Genomic DNA, 19,515 nt, shown 5'->3' with positions numbered 1-19,515 from the left:
AGTGTCTAGAGGGCCGCATGAAAACAGTGGAAATGTAATTCCAGTCCTTACATAACTGTCGTTGAAGATCTGCTTCTCTGATTGCGAAAAATGACATTCAAAATAAGCAATGACAGGTAAAGGCCGGCTGAAACGATCTAAGAAGGTTATGAAAGTTGTCATATTAAGAAAAAGCCATCAATACCGCATGAGGAGTCAATAGTAGTCAGCACATTAGGTCGTCTTATACAATGAACATGCTGACATAACGGCGACATCTCTTAGAGAGACGGCAAACAAATACGCTGTTCTTAGAGTTGTACCAAGACCCAAACTGTGACCGTTCCACTATTCTGAGAGCGCCTGGATGTGTCAGTGGTATAGGACAGTGGTTTAAGAAAAAAAAAATAAAAAAAGACGGAAATCAAAAACTTGTCCAGCTGGCAATCCACCAAATTTGGTTGATGGTCTATCAATGTGTCATGCACTTGGTCCCGGAGAAAATGTGTTCCAATCGATATGATGCTAGCTAAACTATGGAACTAAGGTGAGGAGTCTCAGGGATTCCAAGTGGCGCCGAATTAGTTACCAGGGACCACACAGAAGCTTAGGAGCAACGTCGGAGAGCGGCACCAGAAGCCGAACCGGGAGAGCAAACCAATAGAAGCTGCAAACCAAGGAATGATGCAAATGCTAAACCAGTGATGGAGCCAGAGAACAGGAGAACCAGAATAATGAGGCTGGAAGGACATGACCAAGGACACTCTAGCAGCGATGATGACCTAGCCAGCCAGTCGAGGGCAGACATATACTGCTGGCAAGGAGGCCACAACCATGTTTTAAGTGTTTTGTTTTTTTTCTTTAATAATCTCATTTGATCAAATTGGTCCAAAATTCTCGGTTGACTAATTTATATTATATATTTTTATAGCGGCGTAGTTGCACCTTTTTGGGTTACGAGGATATGTCATCACCTACTGATCAGCGTCGGTCTAACCACTGGCTCCACGCATGAGAAATAAGCAGTTTGGATGACCTTATTACAGCTGGGCAAATATTAAAAGGTCATATTGATATGGCCGTGATCAATAGGTGGGAAGAGAAAATGATGCTGAACATGGTATCCTAATTGTGGATTGATGTTCTAAGTCACTTCTCCTAAGTCATTCAGGAATGCGCTGAGCTTTGTAGTTCGACGACAGTAAAAATGAATAATCTGTCATAGCTTGCGTAAGACGAAGTGACTGGTTATAGATTCTGGAACGAACCGCTCCAAACTTTGATTAATCGCGCTGAGCTTCCCACACAGTATACACACCAGAATCAATGGAGTGAACAGCACAACATACAAATAAATGTAGACACTTCCAGCCCACACCACCCGGCTTGCAAATCCTCACTGCATTGTCCGGAGGTTACTAGCGGACCCCATAGGGGCGTGAAACCACGGCCCAGCCGTGCCAAATACGTCATAGCCTATATGAGTCCAAGTAGAAATCATCTGGTGTGAAACATATACAGTAACCTAGTGCGACCATAATAAAATAGTATATAGAGCAGTCACAGGTTTCATCTCCATGGTGATCAGGCATTGATAAGTCGCTGTCATCTGTGCTACTTTCCCCATTCTGGTGACACATCATCAAGTGCCGCCCTGCAGCCAACTTCTGCGGATGGGTATACATCTGAAATATCATTACATTTACTCCACTCCAGTATTTTTTACTAGTCATACATACTATAAAACCTGCAAACCTGACCGGATTATGTCCAACTGACACAGGTGATGACCTTGTTACAGTGTATCGGAGCGCAGTCTTCTAACAAACCATCCAACTAGGTGCAATTGAGCAAGTAAGGATATGCACAGAGGACCTTTAGGCTCTGCTGACATATCTGTTTTAGTAAATACTTGTATTTCCTATGATAAAAAAAAAATGCTGGAGAAGATTATCCTGCTCTGAATTGTGACTAAACTCAGTTGCTTCTTCTGGAAATGTATTTTAAATAGGGTCTCACTATTCCACTTGTCAATGAGATGTGTCCTTACACAGTCAGTACAGTTTGGACAGTGTCAGTGTGTGTAAGGATACGTCCCTTTGTCCAGGGGTATCACACAGGTGTCAATGAATTCCCAGGAGGAGTAACAGAGGAACAGAACAATGCAGAGTATTGGTTGTCACTGGAATTATCGCCGGGTGGTAAAACGGCTTTTTATTTCATTTCTAGGGGGGCAACGAAGGCCCAGAGGGAACAGTATGGGCCCAGAGAGCTCTATTAGTGCCATATATATGGCGGCCTATCGTGATTTGACGGACAAATCATCAAAAATTGTTTTTTTTGGTAAAACCCTAGAGGAGAATGGTACTCTATAAATTCTGCTATAACCTATATTCAAACTCTGACTGAAGACAGGGATATGTCCTACCGCAGAAATATATTAATAAAGTTGCCCCAACACAAAAGTTGGTCAATTCCTTTGTGATCACACAGAATAGGGCAAATGACAGAAAATGTAATAAAGCACATTATGGATATCTAGGTTGACCATGAAATATAGCCGACCTAGTAATGAAGAATGCATGTAGAAAATGGATGCATTTGTATAGAAATATTAGTTAAAATTGCACGTAGGTCTCCGTCAAGCGGGAAGGGTTAACTTTTAGCATGTTGTGTAATAAACAAGAACATAATCTGATTACTTCTGATGCCTCTTGCAGGCAGGGTGAGGATTAGTGTGCAATAACCGGTCTCTTAAGAGACCCTGTAGCAGCATTTACTGTGACTTTCAAAGGGTTGAAGACTTTGTACGGCGCAGCCTTCATGTCACACGGGAAATCACAGGAGAGCGAGAGAGAGAGCGAGAGAGAGAGCGAGAGCGAGAGAGAGAGCGAGAGAGAGAGCGAGAGAGAGAGCGAGGCTGTGATGCAGGAACGAGGCCAGAGGAGCAAGAGAGCGCTGGATAAAGTGGGATTTACAATCACAAGAAATGCAAACACTGGAACACACTTGCAGACAAATTGCTTCTTGTATTATATTAAGAAAGTGAGGGAAGGAGGAGGAGAGAGCTGGCAACTGTAAAGCTCCCTGAAGTGAAAAACAATTTACATTAAATAAAACAAAATTATCCTAGTAGTTGCTTGGGATGCAAAAAAAATAAAAAATAATTCTTACGAATGGATGTAGAGTGCGTTACTGGAGATATGCGGCACAAAGCGGGGGGCATGGCGTGTCAGACCGCCCCTTTAAATCCTGAAGGCATAAACTAATCTGTAGATTAAATTCGGGCATTCGCATTAGATAAGGTTGATCACCTTCGGCTGTTGTGGTCACAAGAAGTAGGCAAACTGGTGTCCATAAGTCAAAATAACAAGCGTAGCTTCTTTTTTTTATCAGTGATTTGATGGGGCAGGTTGGCTATACACAAGGTGGTTTAGACCTGGGTGTGTGCAAGCTGGCTAAACGGCTACATGTAAGCGTCACCGGATTGCCACTTAATCAGGAAGATACGAGGTGCCAAGTGCCTCTGGAGTGGTGACCAGATGGGCAACAGAAAATCACTTGGGTATGGTAAACCCACTTGATAGTTATGTGCACTTCTTGAGCACACTCACTTTTATTTTAGCCCAGCCTTTTGACCAAACTTCTTTTTGCAATTAGACCCCTCGAACCCCAACTCCTGCACAGGCTATGGCATAAATGTCTGTAAGAACCCGATATCGAGAGTCGACTGCTGCATCCAGGCGGAGAATGAACGGAGAGGCGACCGCACAAGTGTGCTTTGCGGTTCCCGAATCTCCCATAGAAGTGGAGTGAGCTGTGCACAGGCTTGGCCACCACTCTATTCATTCTCCGCCTGAATGTGGAGGCCGGCAGGCACCTCACCAGGTGAAATGGGGTCGGGGATGGCTGGAAACCCGCACCGATCACATTTATGGCACATGGATCAGAATAACCCTATAAATGTGCATAGACGGAGTTGGAGTTTGTGTGTGCTACTCACCACTGTGAGTGTTTTTGCATGACTCCTTCACCATGTTTTTAATGACCCCAACTGCCCTAACATTTGGTTCCACTGAACCCCTGTATTAATTGAGCAGCTTTATGCAACCCACCACTGTGGGTCTGTATGTCTTTTGTTTTGTTTGACTCATGCGGTTTGCCTATTTATGTCTTAGCTGGACATAAGCCAGCATTTGTTTTTTTGTGTTTGCATAATTGACCCTTGTGGAGTGCTCATTGATGTTGTTTTCACTGGACATGACTCGGCATGTCCTTTTGCAAACAACCGTGTGTGCCGACCGAATCCTGTCTTTGATCTGTGGAAAGATAGGACATCTTTCCACGGTCTATCATTCCACGAATCGGAGAGTAGTGTCCATTTTCACAGACCCGATTCACCCACTAAAGTGAACAGGTCAGTGAAAACTATAAGGTGCCACTTGGAAGCCGTGAAAAACGTCCCGAGTCGAACTCAGTCGCTTAAAGGGAATGTGTTGCCAGAAAAACATGTTTTTTTTTTAAAATTTAAACATTTAGTGTGTGGGTGATTAAACATTGTTCAAATTTTTTATTTTTTTTTGGCACGAGCCAGGAAATATTATAAAATTATTTCTAATTTATAATACTACCCATTTTTGGCCACTAGATGGGGCTGTTCCCAAATTGCAGCATTGCAACATTGGGTTAAAAGCCCTCGCTCTAGTGAGCTCTCAGCATCCACCCCTCCTTTATCCTGGCTAGTGCCGGGATAAACGAGGGGTTTGAAAGGTTTAACCTCCTACACTGTGTGTCGCCATTTTTTGAGGTAACCCACAGTGTAGTAGGTTTACATACAGTAGTAAACACACACAAACACTAACATACATTGAAATCTCTTACCTGCTCCTGCCGCCGCGGCTCCCTCCGGCCCGTCCACTCCGTTTGCTGCCGCTGTTCCATGTGCACAAGTCCGGAAGCCGCGACCGGAAGTAGTAATATTACTGTCCGGCCGCGACTTCCGGTCCACAGGAAAATGGCGCCGGACGGCGCCAATTTCGAATAGGACTGTGTGGGAGCGGCGCATGCGCAGTTCCCACACAGACGCCGTACACGGCAGTCAATGGGACGGGAGCCGTTCGCAGTCCCTATGGGACTGTGGCTGCCGTATTCCATGTCTGTGTGTGTCGTTAATCGACACACACAGAAATGGAACAAAAAATGGCAGCCCCCATAGGGAAGAAAAAGTGTAAAAATAAGAAACAGTAAAACACAAACACACAAATGAATATAAACGTTTTTATTAAAGCACTAACATCTTTAACATATAAAAAAATTATTTGCGATGACACTGTTCCTTTAAGAGGAGTTACTACTCATAACCCCAGTTATGGTCCATTGAATCTACCGAGGGATAACACTTATTATTTTTTCTAACCCCTGTAGGACTCCCAACGCGTTGCGAATGTTAGAGTAATTTTATAGTGTAGGGATATATGCTTGGTGCTAGCCACCTATACTTCTTATACCGGGTCAGAAACAGGACTGAATATCTTTCCTGTGGTCTCTCCTAGTGTTAGGGGGGATTCACACGAACGTGATTTGGCAGCGTGTAGGCCGCGTGGTTTTCGCGCGGCACGCAATGCCCTATAGAAGTCTATGGGGCAGTACACACAGTCCGTGTATTTTGCACAGCGTTTGTTCGCTGCGCAAAATACGCGACAGGTTCAATAACTCTGCGTATTTCACGCATCACGCACCCATTGAAGTCAATGGGTGCGTGAAAACCAGGCAGGTCGCACGGAAGCACTTCCGTGCGAACAGACCAAAACAGCGCACGAGCTGTCAAAAGGATGAATGGAAACAGAAAAGCACCACGTGCTTTTCTGTTTCCAAGCATCCAAACGGAGTGTCTTTGCGAGGAGCGAACCCCGACAACCGAAGCTAACTTCACCGGGTTCGGCCAAACTCGTTTTGGCCGAACCCGGCCAAAAAATTTCCGGTCCGCGACGTCGGGAGACATTCACTGTGCATGGTGCTGAAAGAGTTAAACTGTTTCAGCACCATGGACAGTGACTTGCGATCCCAAAATACATGAACCTGTAAAAAAAAAACGAAGTTCTAACTTACCGATTACTCCTGTCTCCTTCCTGCAGTCCGACCTCCCGGGATGACACTTCAGTTCAAGTGACACCTCCAGCCAATCACAGGCCAAGCACAGGCTGCAGCCAATCACAGGCTGCAGCGGTCACTTGGACTGCCGCGTCATCCAGGGAGGTGGGGCCCGATGTCAAGAGAGGGGCGTCACCAAGGACGCGTCACCAAGGCAACGGCCGGGAAGTTCTCGGTAAGTAGGAACTTTATCTTTTTTTTTTACAGGTTTTTCGCTGTTGTGTTCGGCATTCAGTCGAGGGTGCTGAAAGATTTAGCTCTTTCAGCACCTTGGACAGTGACGGGCGTTGACAAGCCTCATCTCTATGATGCCGGTTGCGCGAAAATCACGCAGCCGCGCATCAGACACGCATGACACACGCAGCTGTCAAATGGTTTTTGCGCTCGCAAAACGCCGCGTTGTTTGCGCGCGCAAAAACGCAACGTTCGTGTGAATCTGCCCTTAGGGTGAGGTAGGGACAGTTATTTGCTGTTGTTTCTTTCCCGACCTCCTGCTGTTAACCATTGGCCTTTACATGTGCCAATTATGGGGCAAACGAGCATTCACATGAACGCTCATTCCCGATCATTGCCCCGTGTATACAGGGCAACGATCAAACGCTCCTTCAACGGCTGATCGTATCTTTTATGCAGAATTTATTATTATAGATGTCGGCAGGATACCTCCCTGTGTACTGCCGACATGATGGAAATGTATGGGGACCAATGGTCATCGTTATGATCGCTCGTCCAAATTCATCGCTCCTTGTTAATGGAGCAATTGAGTGCCTATCTACGAGCTGTGTTGTTGATCGGCGCTTGCTCATGTCAGGCCGTGTAAGAGTACCCTTACCGTGGCCGATAACAGCGCTCTACATCAAACATCGATATTAGTCCTGTCTGAAAGAGGAATCTGATAAGATACACCCGATTTGATTAGTTGTCTGGTTTGCGCATCTATATCTTTTTAAAGAACAATTAAAAGGTAAAATTGTATTTATTTGGCTGCCACTGCTGCTCTGGTTATCCATTTTTTAAAAGAACTACATACATATCGTATTGACTAGCTTGATATAGTGCATAGACTGTTCTATAAACATCTGTAAAAGGAGTTCCCCCTAGTGGTCAAAATATCATAAAAAATTAGGGCACATTAGTTTCTTTTTAATTTTTATATAAAACAATCCCAATAACTTCAATTAAATTAGTGTTGAGAAAATAAGTTGGCTTTTCTTATGGCTAATGCATACCATGAAATAAGCAGAAATGGTATCGACTGACTGCAGCATCACATGGACTTGAGAAAGCATGCATCATGTCCTAAAGACCACACAGAGCAAAAGTAATCGGACATATATATTCGCATAGTACGCACTCTAGTGCGGTTGGTTTCTCCTTCCTCACAGTCAGACCCTGAGGGGAAAATGGGCTTGACATCTTAGGTTGGGTCTTCAAAATCTCAACGTTAAAATTTTCTTCTATATGCAGCGCACACAAGGGCTCTATGTGATGTGACAATCGTGGGGAAAAAAAGCACAATAGAAGTCATTACTTAGAAGCCGGTCATGAACATGAAGATGATTCTCGGGTCTTCAAGTCTTCAATGACAAACCAAATGTTTGGGCCAATGAAAATCTGCTCAATAGTGATTGGACAAAAGGCATTCATACCCACCACTCTGGGACCTCGCTGACCAACTTGGGCCAGCTGGGTTTTTGCTCGATCATTAGATCAAGCAATGTATGTCCAGATCAGGTCATGTATGTCATATGGACACTGGAAGGTTAAAAAGTTACGAAACCCTGGCATCTGATTAGAACGCGGATTAAACGGAAAGATTTAGGCAGGTGTTTGTAGCATTCATTAATGTAACACTGCCGCGGTTCACTGCCCGGCTCCTGCTCACAGGTACAAGTTCTGCCAAAAACTCTATTGCAGTACTCTGGGCTGAGAATCCTCCATTATTAATGACCTAACAGATGCTGCAGATGGATCAGCCGTGATCGGCAATCGCTCAACACTTTCTTCTGCTTCTCGCACAACAGGCGGTAGAGAAGCCATCTTGTTAAGGAGGACGACTGAGTCATATGTATTTGGATGATAAATACTTAACTGTTCATAGCCTGTACTTCCACGGCTCCCATACGTTTTGCTTTTTATAAATCTGGGAATGTTTTTTCTTCTAGTAAATACATGCCCTCTCCTCTGAATCGCATAGGTGGACGTCCCTCACTTTGGAAGCCACCTCCTCATTATGATAGCTGCAAAAAGTTCCTGTGCGAAGCTCACAGCTTGAGGACTTCAATTGTCCTAAATAGAGGACCTAGATGAGGTCAATGATCAAACCTTATGAATTGAAGACCTTGTTGAGGCATTTGTGATCTACATCAACCTCTATAATGCTTTAATGTTCCATGAAAACAGCCCTACTTGTACTCGTGTCAGCCGGCAAAGAAGGTTGATTGATTTTAAGCAGTGGTGGACCATAAAAGACACAAATAAATTCCGATACTATAAGGAATTGTTTGAAAAGTTCTTAAGTTTGGTTTCCGATCATTCGAGTAATAACTGGTCCCACCAAGTTCCTAGAGTTTTTATTAATAGAGAGATATCCAAAGTAGGGTAAGCCACCCGGCTGCTGAGGTCTACAATTCTTTCCAAATAATCTCAAAAACACTGACAGGAACACAGATAATTTGGACACTGAATTTTTTTTGTAAATAATCAGATATTTTGATCTAAACCTGTTGTTCTACTGCAGATGCGCACCCTACAATGACCACCAGGCCCAGTTACGAAAAACATAGCTAGGGGTCTCAGATATGAAGATCTACAGCCTTTTCTAGTCCATAGGCTACATTGTCGGACTAAACCATACCAAGGGCTGCAATAAAACTGAAAAAGGGTATATCCATCTGAGACCGTATATGCCATAAATGTCTGATAGGTGGAGGTTCCACTTGCGGGTCTCCCATCTATTGGGAGAACACAGAAACAGGCAAACGTTTCCCAGCTCCCATAAACAACAATGGAGAGACCATAACTCCTCTATAGAGTGATGGACAAGGGATAGGCATTGGACAGGGACATGTAGGTGTCTCAAAGATGGAACCCTCTACCTCATATTAGATGGATGTCTCAAAAGGGAATACCCTTTTATTGTGCGTGACACAGGGATTAAAATAGCACCAAAAAGAGGATAGCAGTCATGCCCGCACTAGGAATAATGAAGACCATTTAAGTTGCTTCAAAACTCCTACAGCCATGTCTTTCTGAAGTATCGAGAGAATGTCTGTGTCCTCATAGCTTGGGGCCGAACATCTGTGTCCTGATAGTTGGGAGCGCACAAAATGACATTGTAGGCTGCACGTGACTTCTCGGTTGTAGGTTGTGCATCTCTGATCTAGGGGTACCAGGGGACTTTATAGAGATGGTGATTATACTGGTAAATGAGGGGTAGTGCAGGGCCCACTATGCAATTTCCAGAGCAATAAGGTAACCCCGCCGGTGTAGAGTAGGAGACGTCGGGAGATAGAAGACTTGATGCACCATCCTCTCTGCCTTGTATGTCGTCTTGCACTATATGAAGACTGCTCACTTTCTTTATGCAGATCTGTGCATATAAAATCTTCATCAGATGAGGCGGCTTTGTGCTGTTCCTCAAGTGTCAGGAACACTGCAGCTGCTAAATTTAATTATTCCGTTTTCTGAATGCTGATACAATGGCAAGGACAGTCTGTACAATGGTTGTAGGGGAAATAAAAAGCTGCTATTGGAAAGATTATATAAAATCACTACTAATACATTCACTCACGGAGAGGCACCCACACAAGTTCCAGTGGTCAAAATACAGCCATTCATACACACTAAAACCCATTATTGAACAATTATGTATGTGAACGAGGCGGACGCATGGAATCCAACGTCTATGACGCTTTCGCACAGTAAATCTAGATTTACTCCTTCATTCTTGATCTAGGAACATACACAGATCTGAGGTCTACAGATTTAGCTGGCCATACATTTGGAATTTTTGACGGACGTTTTTTTAATCACCAGTCGTTCATGGTTGGTCCGTGAAGGTCGTTCTGGATGACAACGCCATAAGTAAAAAAAACTAAAACACTGATCGATCTCTGTCTGGTCTAGGCTTCTGTTGATGGGATGCTGATCTGTTGTTTGGTATGTAAAACCCGACAACCCCCGAAATTTAAACAAAAAACAACCATGACAGATCAGCCTTCCCACAAATATCGGTCGGCGTCTGTCACAGTTGGTTATGTCCCAAAAAGGCACCAACTGTCGGCAGAAAATGGTCTAAATTGGCCGTCCAAAACCTTTAGTGTATGGCCAGACTAACTAGCTACAGTGGATGATGAAGGAAACAGATGAACAGGTTATATTTTCCCCATTGCACCCAACACCCCATCTTCTGTCAAAGACAGAGGTGCAAAGATAATGTATATCTTAAAGTTTTGACACTACGTGTGCTACTCCTGTCCCCCCCTCCTTAATATCACCTTTTACTTCATCCGAGTATTGGAAACCTAATCTTTCAAACAACATTAACAAGCCTTGAATAAAAATAATCTCACCAAAGATAACCCCTTTTATGTGGCACCTCCCTGCAAAACCCCACTTTTGCCAGGGACGCATTATCTGTCAAGACATTGCCACCGCAGGGGAAATGTAATATTACACAGCAGCCATTCAGATGCATAAAAGTCTGCCAGAATGGCATATGAACAGGGGTGGTCTCGATGACAAGCCCTTTAATGATGATGATTGTTAACGATAGAACTGGGAAAAATAATAATTAACTATTAACATTACGTGCCCCTACCTAGGAACATTTTTATAGTGATTGTGACAGATTGAGGACTACTGCTCCAACTAAAGATAGGCCATGAAGATTTGGCGTGAGGAGGTTCATCACCTATTTTACATAAGCCTTTGTCAACCAGCAACCAAGCATGTGTTCACGAGATGCCCAAATCTTACAAAATATTTTAATGTTGGCAACACTCAAAAGGAAAGTGGGCAAGGACATTGGATATTTTTTGAGAACATGCAGCCAACTAGGATTGGGTCTGCAGACAATCTAAAGTCTATAGTGGACAACCGATATTGGATTGTCTTCAGACCCAACCTAAGTTGGACTGCCCAAAAATATCTAAATGTTCACGACTGTCAAAGCCTCGCTCATTTAAAAACATTATATTATTAGTCTACCATTTGGTTATTTCATTCTACCAGTCCATTAACTTTCATTTACTTTTTCACAATATAAGGCCTCATGCACACGGCCGTAGCCGTGTTTACGGCACGGACAGCCGTGGAGTGTCATCCGCGGGCCGTCCGCAAATCACGGACTGTGCACAGATTTAGATCAGTGACCCGGACCGCAAATGCGGCCTGTACATTGTCCTATTTTTTGCGGTCCGGGCTCCCGGCCAGTGCACGGACCGTGTACACCACATAGAAATGAATGAGCCCGAAATTCATCTACATTTCTGTGGATGAATTGTGGACGCAAAAACGCATTCGTGTGCATGGGGCCTAATATAGAATCTGTAATCACAGGACCAAAGTTATTCCAAAAATCTTGTTCCTGCAGTTTATAAAGGTAGAAATAAAACTCAAGATTCATTTTCACAGTGATATCTTTTTCAGACACTTTCGCCATGCACAGTATCGGGACAGAATGTTTTGACGCCCAAGGCAAATATGTCACACTGGGTCCCTGTTCCTCGCATGACGACACCATGCAGTGCTTGCATAGTGAGTGTGAAAACTTCCTATATTCTGTTTGTTCTGATAGCCAGATCTGAATCTCAAATGGCATGAAAAAGCAAGATTTACATTCTGCAAATGTCTTGGCAGTCAAAACTTTCCATGGAGTTGCTTTGATCCTCTCGTTTGAAGACCCACAGCATTCTCCAAGAAGATATTTCTCTGGTCTGTAAGATAACCTCCAATACAAAACCCTACTTCTTCGGATCTCTATATAGCATATCTTCAAGAAATCTTCAATATTTCAAACATCTTCAAGGGGTAGCACACAAACGCTTTTCAATAGTGGGACAAGCTTATCGCTAGAAGTGAACTTATGGATATAGCAGTGGAATATATTACGTTTTAAAAACCAAGGTCCCCATTTTTGTCAACTCCTCATCGAATTCCTGTTTTCAGGACTAGACTGGGAAAACTTAAACTCTCGTATCCGAAGACTATGTCTTAACTTGATGGACGTGTCTTTTTTCAACCGTACTAACTATGTAACTTTCCACAACCCAGACATAGAACAGGTTATTCTTGAGAATTACCAACCTTATTGAAAACCCAGATCTCTCCGTTGACTGTAGGGCGCGGAACTCCATGCCCGTTGTAGTGGTACAACACTCTCTCTTCCTTGGCATTCCTTCTCAGGGAAGTGCAGAGCTTCTTCACTTCATCCACAGTGGGATCTAGACTCTGCTTATACCGGGCCTAGATTAAAGAAAAAGACAACAACACTTTCATTAACCAAACTTTAGGACAAAGTTACAAACACAACAACAACAAACATACAAAAACAATTCCCTTCCATACCCAAAAACATAAAAAAAAAAACAACAACCTTGGAGACCTAGCCTATAAGACCTAATAGCAAGTGTTCAATTTCCCTGTAGCGTCGCCACAGGATAAATTAAGCATTACACATTGCCTTTTGAAATCATGGACTGCCATGTAATGCATGGGTACATATCAGTTCTTCTAGATGGGGAGACCATTTATGCAGCTGTTCTCCTCTCTGGTTTAAAGGGGTTGTCCAGTTTTGGAAACCCATTAGTGTACACCCTATTAGGAAATTATAGGTTAACAGAGGGGGTCCTCTGTTCAGGAACCTAATTTCTCGACTAGAGCGGAGAGAGGTTACAAAGAGCATCTCTCGCTCTGGAACACCTGTCCTGTTTTAGCACAAACCATTGATTTGAATGGGCACTATGTAATACCTAATTTCACCTGTGGTGGTGCTGCAGGGAAACTGAACACTTACTGGCAGGTTTTGCGACAGATTACAGATGATCGCTGGGGGTCCCTGCAGGGGCACACTTTGTGATCAGCCTAATGTCAATGGACCCTTCTAAAAAGTAGGATTGTCTAAAGTGGAGAACCCGTTTAACTGATGAAGGTCTTGTAATACCCAAACGAGGAATTTTAAAATGGGCTTTGTAAATTAGACAAGCCTTTCCGAAACGGCATTCCCATTTTTTTTTGTTGGAAAGTGATGTAAACTCGACCCAAATCTGTGTTTTCCCCTTTACCATGCCACGATTCAAAGACATTTCTACGTACTGTATTTTCAAACAAATTTTTCCCAGCAATCACATACAGCTTTACGGGATAATACGGTCATGTAATTGAAAGAATTATCTCCTTATGTGTTTGAGGTTAGATACACTGAGGCCCTCGTACGTAAACACACACTTACGATTGCTCTTTTTGCGTTGTCACTTCGGAAAATTTGCTAAATTAAAGAACCACGTATAGAAGGCACAGACTCGCTGCGAGGGGCAGTCTGCGAAGGATCTGTACAAATTGGCTGATATAAAACTTTATGGAGTAACTGAATTAACATAATATAGAGCTCTTGCAGCTACTCAACTGTGCGCTTACAACCCTCATTTGCAGCTATGTGCAAAGATGAAATTTATTATCCCTCTGGCTCAAACTCATTACAGGAGCTGCTCGTTACAAATTAAAAAGAGGAAAAAACGCTGTGCCGGAACCACGGAACGAAGCATAAAAAAAACAGCAGAAAAGAAAGACGACAAACATAAATGTGCCATAAACATTATCTTTATGGGAAGAAAAGAAGGCAACGTGGTACAGTAAAATGGCAGGAGAGCCGAGGATCTGCAAACATGCGGCAACCAACCTAATATCCCTTTTATAGTATTCTTTAGCATGTTTTTTTTTCTTACCCAGGTCTTAAAAAAAATTGTTAAGTGCCACACAGAAAACAAAAAAAGAAGGGTCCCCATCTTATTCTGCAACCCTCTGAGCCAGGAGACCCCGCAAGTGTGAGGGATAAGTGGCCTGCACTTGCCAAACCTTGGGAAAACAGTTTGTGGTCTGACGTCTGCTCAGGCTGCAGCCCAAACATCCCCGAGAGCTCAAAGTCTAGGTTTGTCTCGCCTCTGAAGAGGAGAGCCGGGTTGCAGTGGGGTGCAGTACGTGATGGCCACACACCCACATCTAGACCTTCAGGAAGGACATCTCATAAGGGCAACGAACACTGAATGATCCTACTGAGAAAGGTGTAAAACTGAACACCGTAAAAAGATAAAGTTCTATGCTAGCCGGCCCAGTCTAAGAACTGGCGGTATAAAAATTATTCACATTAAAGGCTGCGCCAGTCTGGGCTAAAAATAGGTGAGTTCTCAAATCCTCAAGTGATTTTCAGCTGCCCAAACGGGTCACCACTACAGGGGCACTTCGTACCTCCGGCTTTCAAGCTACCTGACCTAATGGCAAGATGAGGTCCCTTCAGATTATCTACAGATAGCCGTTAAGCCAGCCTGCATACACCCGGGTCTAAACCACCTTGTGTAAAAAGTAGCTGCTCCATCAAGCCACTTATAAGAACTACACCTCATCTTAGTCAAAGGGAAGAGAAGAATCAAGTGGATACTTTAAAAGGTGCACTATACATTCCGAACGTACAGTCACACAATGGGAGAACCAGCAACATTACTGCACAAATCATAAAATAAAAAATGCCACAAGAGGGCCAACTATAGGAAATGTTTTTAAGCAGAAAAAAAGAAAAAAAAGCAGCATACCCAAAAAACTGTCTGTTTCTCTTTTATCTGCACTTGGTAAATGAGACTACCCAAGGTATGGCCTACCAAGGACTAATACTGGACAGCCCTGAGGGCTTTTATTACGCCCAGTGCGGTCAGTACTTAACCGTTACTGTGGGAGGTTCACTGCTGGTGATGTCAATGGCACAGCTGTTGTGCGCGTATGATCACCATGATGAACAGCATTGTGCCAGAATTACATCCCGCCTATGATGTACATCGGGCGTTAATGATTTAAGAACCGTATACCTCACTAGGCAACAATGATGTTCCTGACCTGGCCAGAAGGTAACTCCTACAAACAGCAGAAAGTATTGTCCTGATGGAAATGCCTATCGGCTCCTTGACACAGGAACCTTTGAATAACCGTTGCGTGTAAAAGGGCCTTTGGAAACTTTCTAAGAAAACAGGAACCTACGCATGTATTAGGGTTGGTTTACACTTGCATTGGTTTTTCCGTTCAGTCAGAGAAGCAGAACAATGAAAATACCGGAAGCGCTGGTTCCTTTGTGCAATGGACACCGACGCCCGATGGAACCCACTGACTTTAATGGGTTTTGCCGGGGTGCTGGTGGCTTTCCGAATCTATGACAGAGGTCCCTAATGGGACCTCCAATGCAGATATGAACAGGCTCTTAAAGGGGTTTTTCCCACTACCAGACAACTGATGACCTATCCACTGAATAGGTCATCAGTATATGATCGGTGTGTGTCCGACACCCGGACCGATCAGCTGCTCCGGCTGCTTACGGGCACCGGATGTCAATACACACTATGCAGTGTACGGAGCCAGAAGCAGTTGGCTCCGTACATTGCACATGGACCGCGCAGCAGAACTGCAGCTCTGCTCCTATTTATTTGAATACTACAGCACGGCCGCAATTGCGTGACCGGAGCCATCTGCTTCCAGCATGGACGATTGGTGCCCGGAGACCGCGGTAGATAGGTTATCAGTTGCCTGGTATTGGAAAACCCCTTTAAACATAATAGGGTGTTATATCCAGATTGCAACAAAACATTACTCACATTCAATAAAAATTTTGTATTCTCCATCGTTTACGTGGTAATAGGTGCAGAAGGAGGTTGATCACATCACAAAAGAGCATCAGAACTCCTTTTCACAACCATAAGAAAACATTACCCACGTTATCCTAATTAATCATACTAATTAGTGAAACAGTAAGAATCATCATTTATTCATTCTACAGATGCTCATCTTGAAATGAGGTATTCCTCTTCATGTTGATTGTGTGGCTGTAGAAAAACAATTCAGCAGCCCCCGTGGGGCAGATTTCCTATTCAAATTGAACCAGAATTCTGGTGTACCTGCTGTACTCCACTTTTTTGTTGTTGAGGTTATAGACACTTCATGCGCCATGCTCGACAAGCGGGCATGATTAAGACAATCAAGAGCTGGTTTAAGGAAGAGAAAAGAATCGGACATGCCCAGCTAGTTGTGCCAGTGTTGTATCACTCACTACAGAGATCCACACTGCCTCACGAATTGACTTTAGCAAAAGAACGGTGTGTTGAGAACTTCATGAAATAAATATTCATGGTCGCTGCACACCAGCCTAAGATCACCATGCACAATTCTAAACGTCGGCTAGAGTGGTGTATAGAACGTCACCACTAGACTCTGGAGCAGTGTGTTCTATGGAGTGATGAATCCAGTCTCACTATCTGGAAGTTTAATGGGAGAATCTGTGTTTGGCGTATGTCAAGCGAACGCTACCTACATAGTACCTACTGTAAAATTTTGTAGGGAAGGAGGGATAATTGTCTGTCGCTGTTTTTCAGGGTTTGGCCTAGTGAAGGGTTATGTTAAAGAGAACCTTTCACCTGCCCATACACGTGCATCACGTAATAGGCAGGGCTGCACAAACACTGGGGCACTTTCCATTTTTTTCCTATCTCCATCCGTTAGATACCGGTGCCGATATATTTGGCGGCCGAAATTTAAATAACCCCCTGAACGGTCAATGGGGCATGTAATTGGAAAGGGGGCGTGTAACATCGCTGTGACACTGTCCAATCAGCTACACCGTGCCACAGCAAGAGCTGGAGAGGAGAGTATGTGCGCGCTCTCACTCAGTCTTCCAGCTCTCGCACGAGAGATCACAGTCTTGTTGTCCTTGTCTGCCGAAAGCTGGAGTGAGAGTGAGTGAGTGTGCGTGCGTGCGCACGCACACGCTCTCTTCTAGCTCTTGCTGTGGCACTGTCCGTAGCGGATTGGACAGTGTCACGGCGATGTTATACGCCCCCTTGCCAATTACACGCCTCATTGACCGTTCAGGGGGTTATTTAAATATCAGGTGCCAAATATAAACGCCACCGATATCTAAACAGAGGAATATAGGAAAGAATGTAAAGTGCCCCAGGGTTTGTGCAGCCCTTGCCTATTACATGCTGCACACGTATGGGCAGGTGAAAGTTTCTCTTTAATTCGGATCATACAAAGAGTTTTCACACAATTGTAAGCCTCCAACTTTGTAGTAACAGTTTGGGGTTGGCATTCCTATTCCAGGATGACTGTGCCCCTGTGTATACAACGAGGTCAATAAAGACATGGGGTGAGGAGTTTGGTGTGGAGGAACTTAAAGAGGCTCGGTCACCAGATTATAAGAGCCCTATCTCCTACATAATCTGATCGGTGCTGTAATGTAGATAACAGTGGTTTCTATCTTGAAAAACTATCATATTTGAGCAAGTTATGAGCAATTTTAGATTTATGCTAATTACTTTCTTAATAGACAACTGGGCGTGTTTTTACTTTCTGTGAAGAGAAATGTATGACGCTGACCAATCAGCATCATACACTTCTCATTGTTCCAGCTACTTTCACTGCACAATCACACTGTAACAATGGGCTGGAACAATGAGAAGTGTATGACGCTGATTGGTCAGCCTTAGTGGTGGCGGTTATAGACACAAAAGTGGCCCAACTCCATATTAACATCCATGGTTTTGGAATGGGATGTTGAACAAGCTCATATAGGTTTAATGGTCAGGTGTCCACATACCTTTTGGCAGACAGTACATGGGGTAAAAAAATTATTCAATCTCTGCCGAAATTATATGAAGTAAAATGGAAGGTGACAGCCGAATTCCAACAATATGATCTTCAGACAATTCAGAAGGCTAAACTGGCGCAGCCCTGGGCCAAACATATCCAGGGAGCCATTCATTGCTCCTTGAAATTGAAACTTTTAGGGTTGTCTTCTACTGACATCTATCTAAACTTATTATTGTTGAATAGAAAGCTTTGCTTGGCTCCTAAAGTCTATTGTTTTTTTTTTTTTGTCCCTCTGGACTCTTACCAAATAGGTAGAAAACAACTTTTTAACAAAGAGTTGGCCATGCATGCTTGACTACATACTTGACTACCTCCGGTCATTACAGAAACCTAGAAGCGAGAGCACTCTGCTGAACATAAGCACTTCCACTTACTTGTTCATGAATACCAAGTTCCAAGTGATAAAAAAAAAATATCTTTCCATATACAAGAAAACTCAAATCATCCAAGAATACATAGTTATGACTAGACAGCCAAGGGAGGGCAGGGAACAGTCAAATAATCATTGACGGCATCAAAAAAAGATGAAGACTGTCACTCGGTCTGAGTGGTCTAAGATTTACAGTTGGACTAATAAGCGGAGCACAACAGCAAAACACTAGCGCCTTAAAAAAGCACTCAGTTTACCGCAGCTAAAAAAAAAAAAAAAGCGTCTCCCTCCTTGGCGGATCTGCCCTGCCCTGAATTACACAAAAAGACTTGATTTAAATAGGCACTGTGTAATACTTGATATCTCCTGTGGTGGTGCTGCAGGAAAATTGACCACTTACGGCCAGATTTCTCCACAAATTACAGCTGAAGGTCCCAGCAGGCGACACTTTGGACCAGCTTATTGTCAAGGAACCCTTCTAACAAGTAGGGATTGTCCAACGCGGATAACTTTTTAACACGACACCTTTCCAATTTCAAGGGTATGATAGTGGCCATGCACAGAACTCGCTTGCATAAACAACACACGTCCACAGTAAAAATGTGCATTTATGAGCTAGTGGCAAGGAACAAAAGTAAGTAAAACAAAATCGATAAGAAAAACCCAGCAGGGACACGAAGGAGAGAATGTTTGTTAAGGTCAACAAGCTTCTGTTGCCAAAGAAATGCAAATCTAGGTCTTAAAATGTGCAGAGCTCTCCATCTGTCTTCAGAGGGATGCAGACAACTTGCTGACGTGTAACCATTATTACAAGTGGTGAAGCCTCGAAAAGCACTTGAGATGGCAATTCTTGTATTGGTTAAACTTTCTGGTCAATCAAAAGACTTTGCCCAGATCACAATGTAACGGCTTAGTACATCACGTCGTCGAAACCCCAGAGCTTGCAGTTATCGCTGCATTCTAATAAGGTTGTTTAAAAAGGCTACATCAAGAGAAAATGGATTTCTTTTGAAGAGCACGATCACCCACTAGATACTTATTTATGGATGCTATAAGCAACGGTCCATAGGGAACTTTTCTTTACAAAGAGCTTCGTTGGTATTAAGCAAATT

The 19,515-nt window shown here is 43.5% G+C and overlaps 1 protein-coding gene across 4 annotated transcripts in view; it reads right to left on the bottom strand.

The window, feature by feature from the left end:
* The window catches only part of RPTOR (regulatory associated protein of MTOR complex 1), a 220,386-nt gene that overhangs the window by 71,889 nt on the left and 128,982 nt on the right, over positions 1 to 19,515 (bottom strand). For all 4 annotated transcript variants that reach the window (XM_075846163.1, XM_075846165.1, XM_075846164.1 and 1 more), the window contains exon 4: positions 12,439 to 12,597. In XM_075846163.1, coding sequence (XP_075702278.1) covers positions 12,439 to 12,597 — 159 coding nt within the window. The remainder of the gene's footprint in view (positions 1 to 12,438; positions 12,598 to 19,515) is intronic.

The sequence above is a fragment of the Rhinoderma darwinii genome, chromosome 13 (genome assembly GCF_050947455.1).
Source record: "Rhinoderma darwinii isolate aRhiDar2 chromosome 13, aRhiDar2.hap1, whole genome shotgun sequence".
NCBI lineage: Eukaryota > Metazoa > Chordata > Amphibia > Anura > Rhinodermatidae > Rhinoderma > Rhinoderma darwinii.
This window is presented reverse-complemented; position numbering and strand designations above follow the sequence as displayed.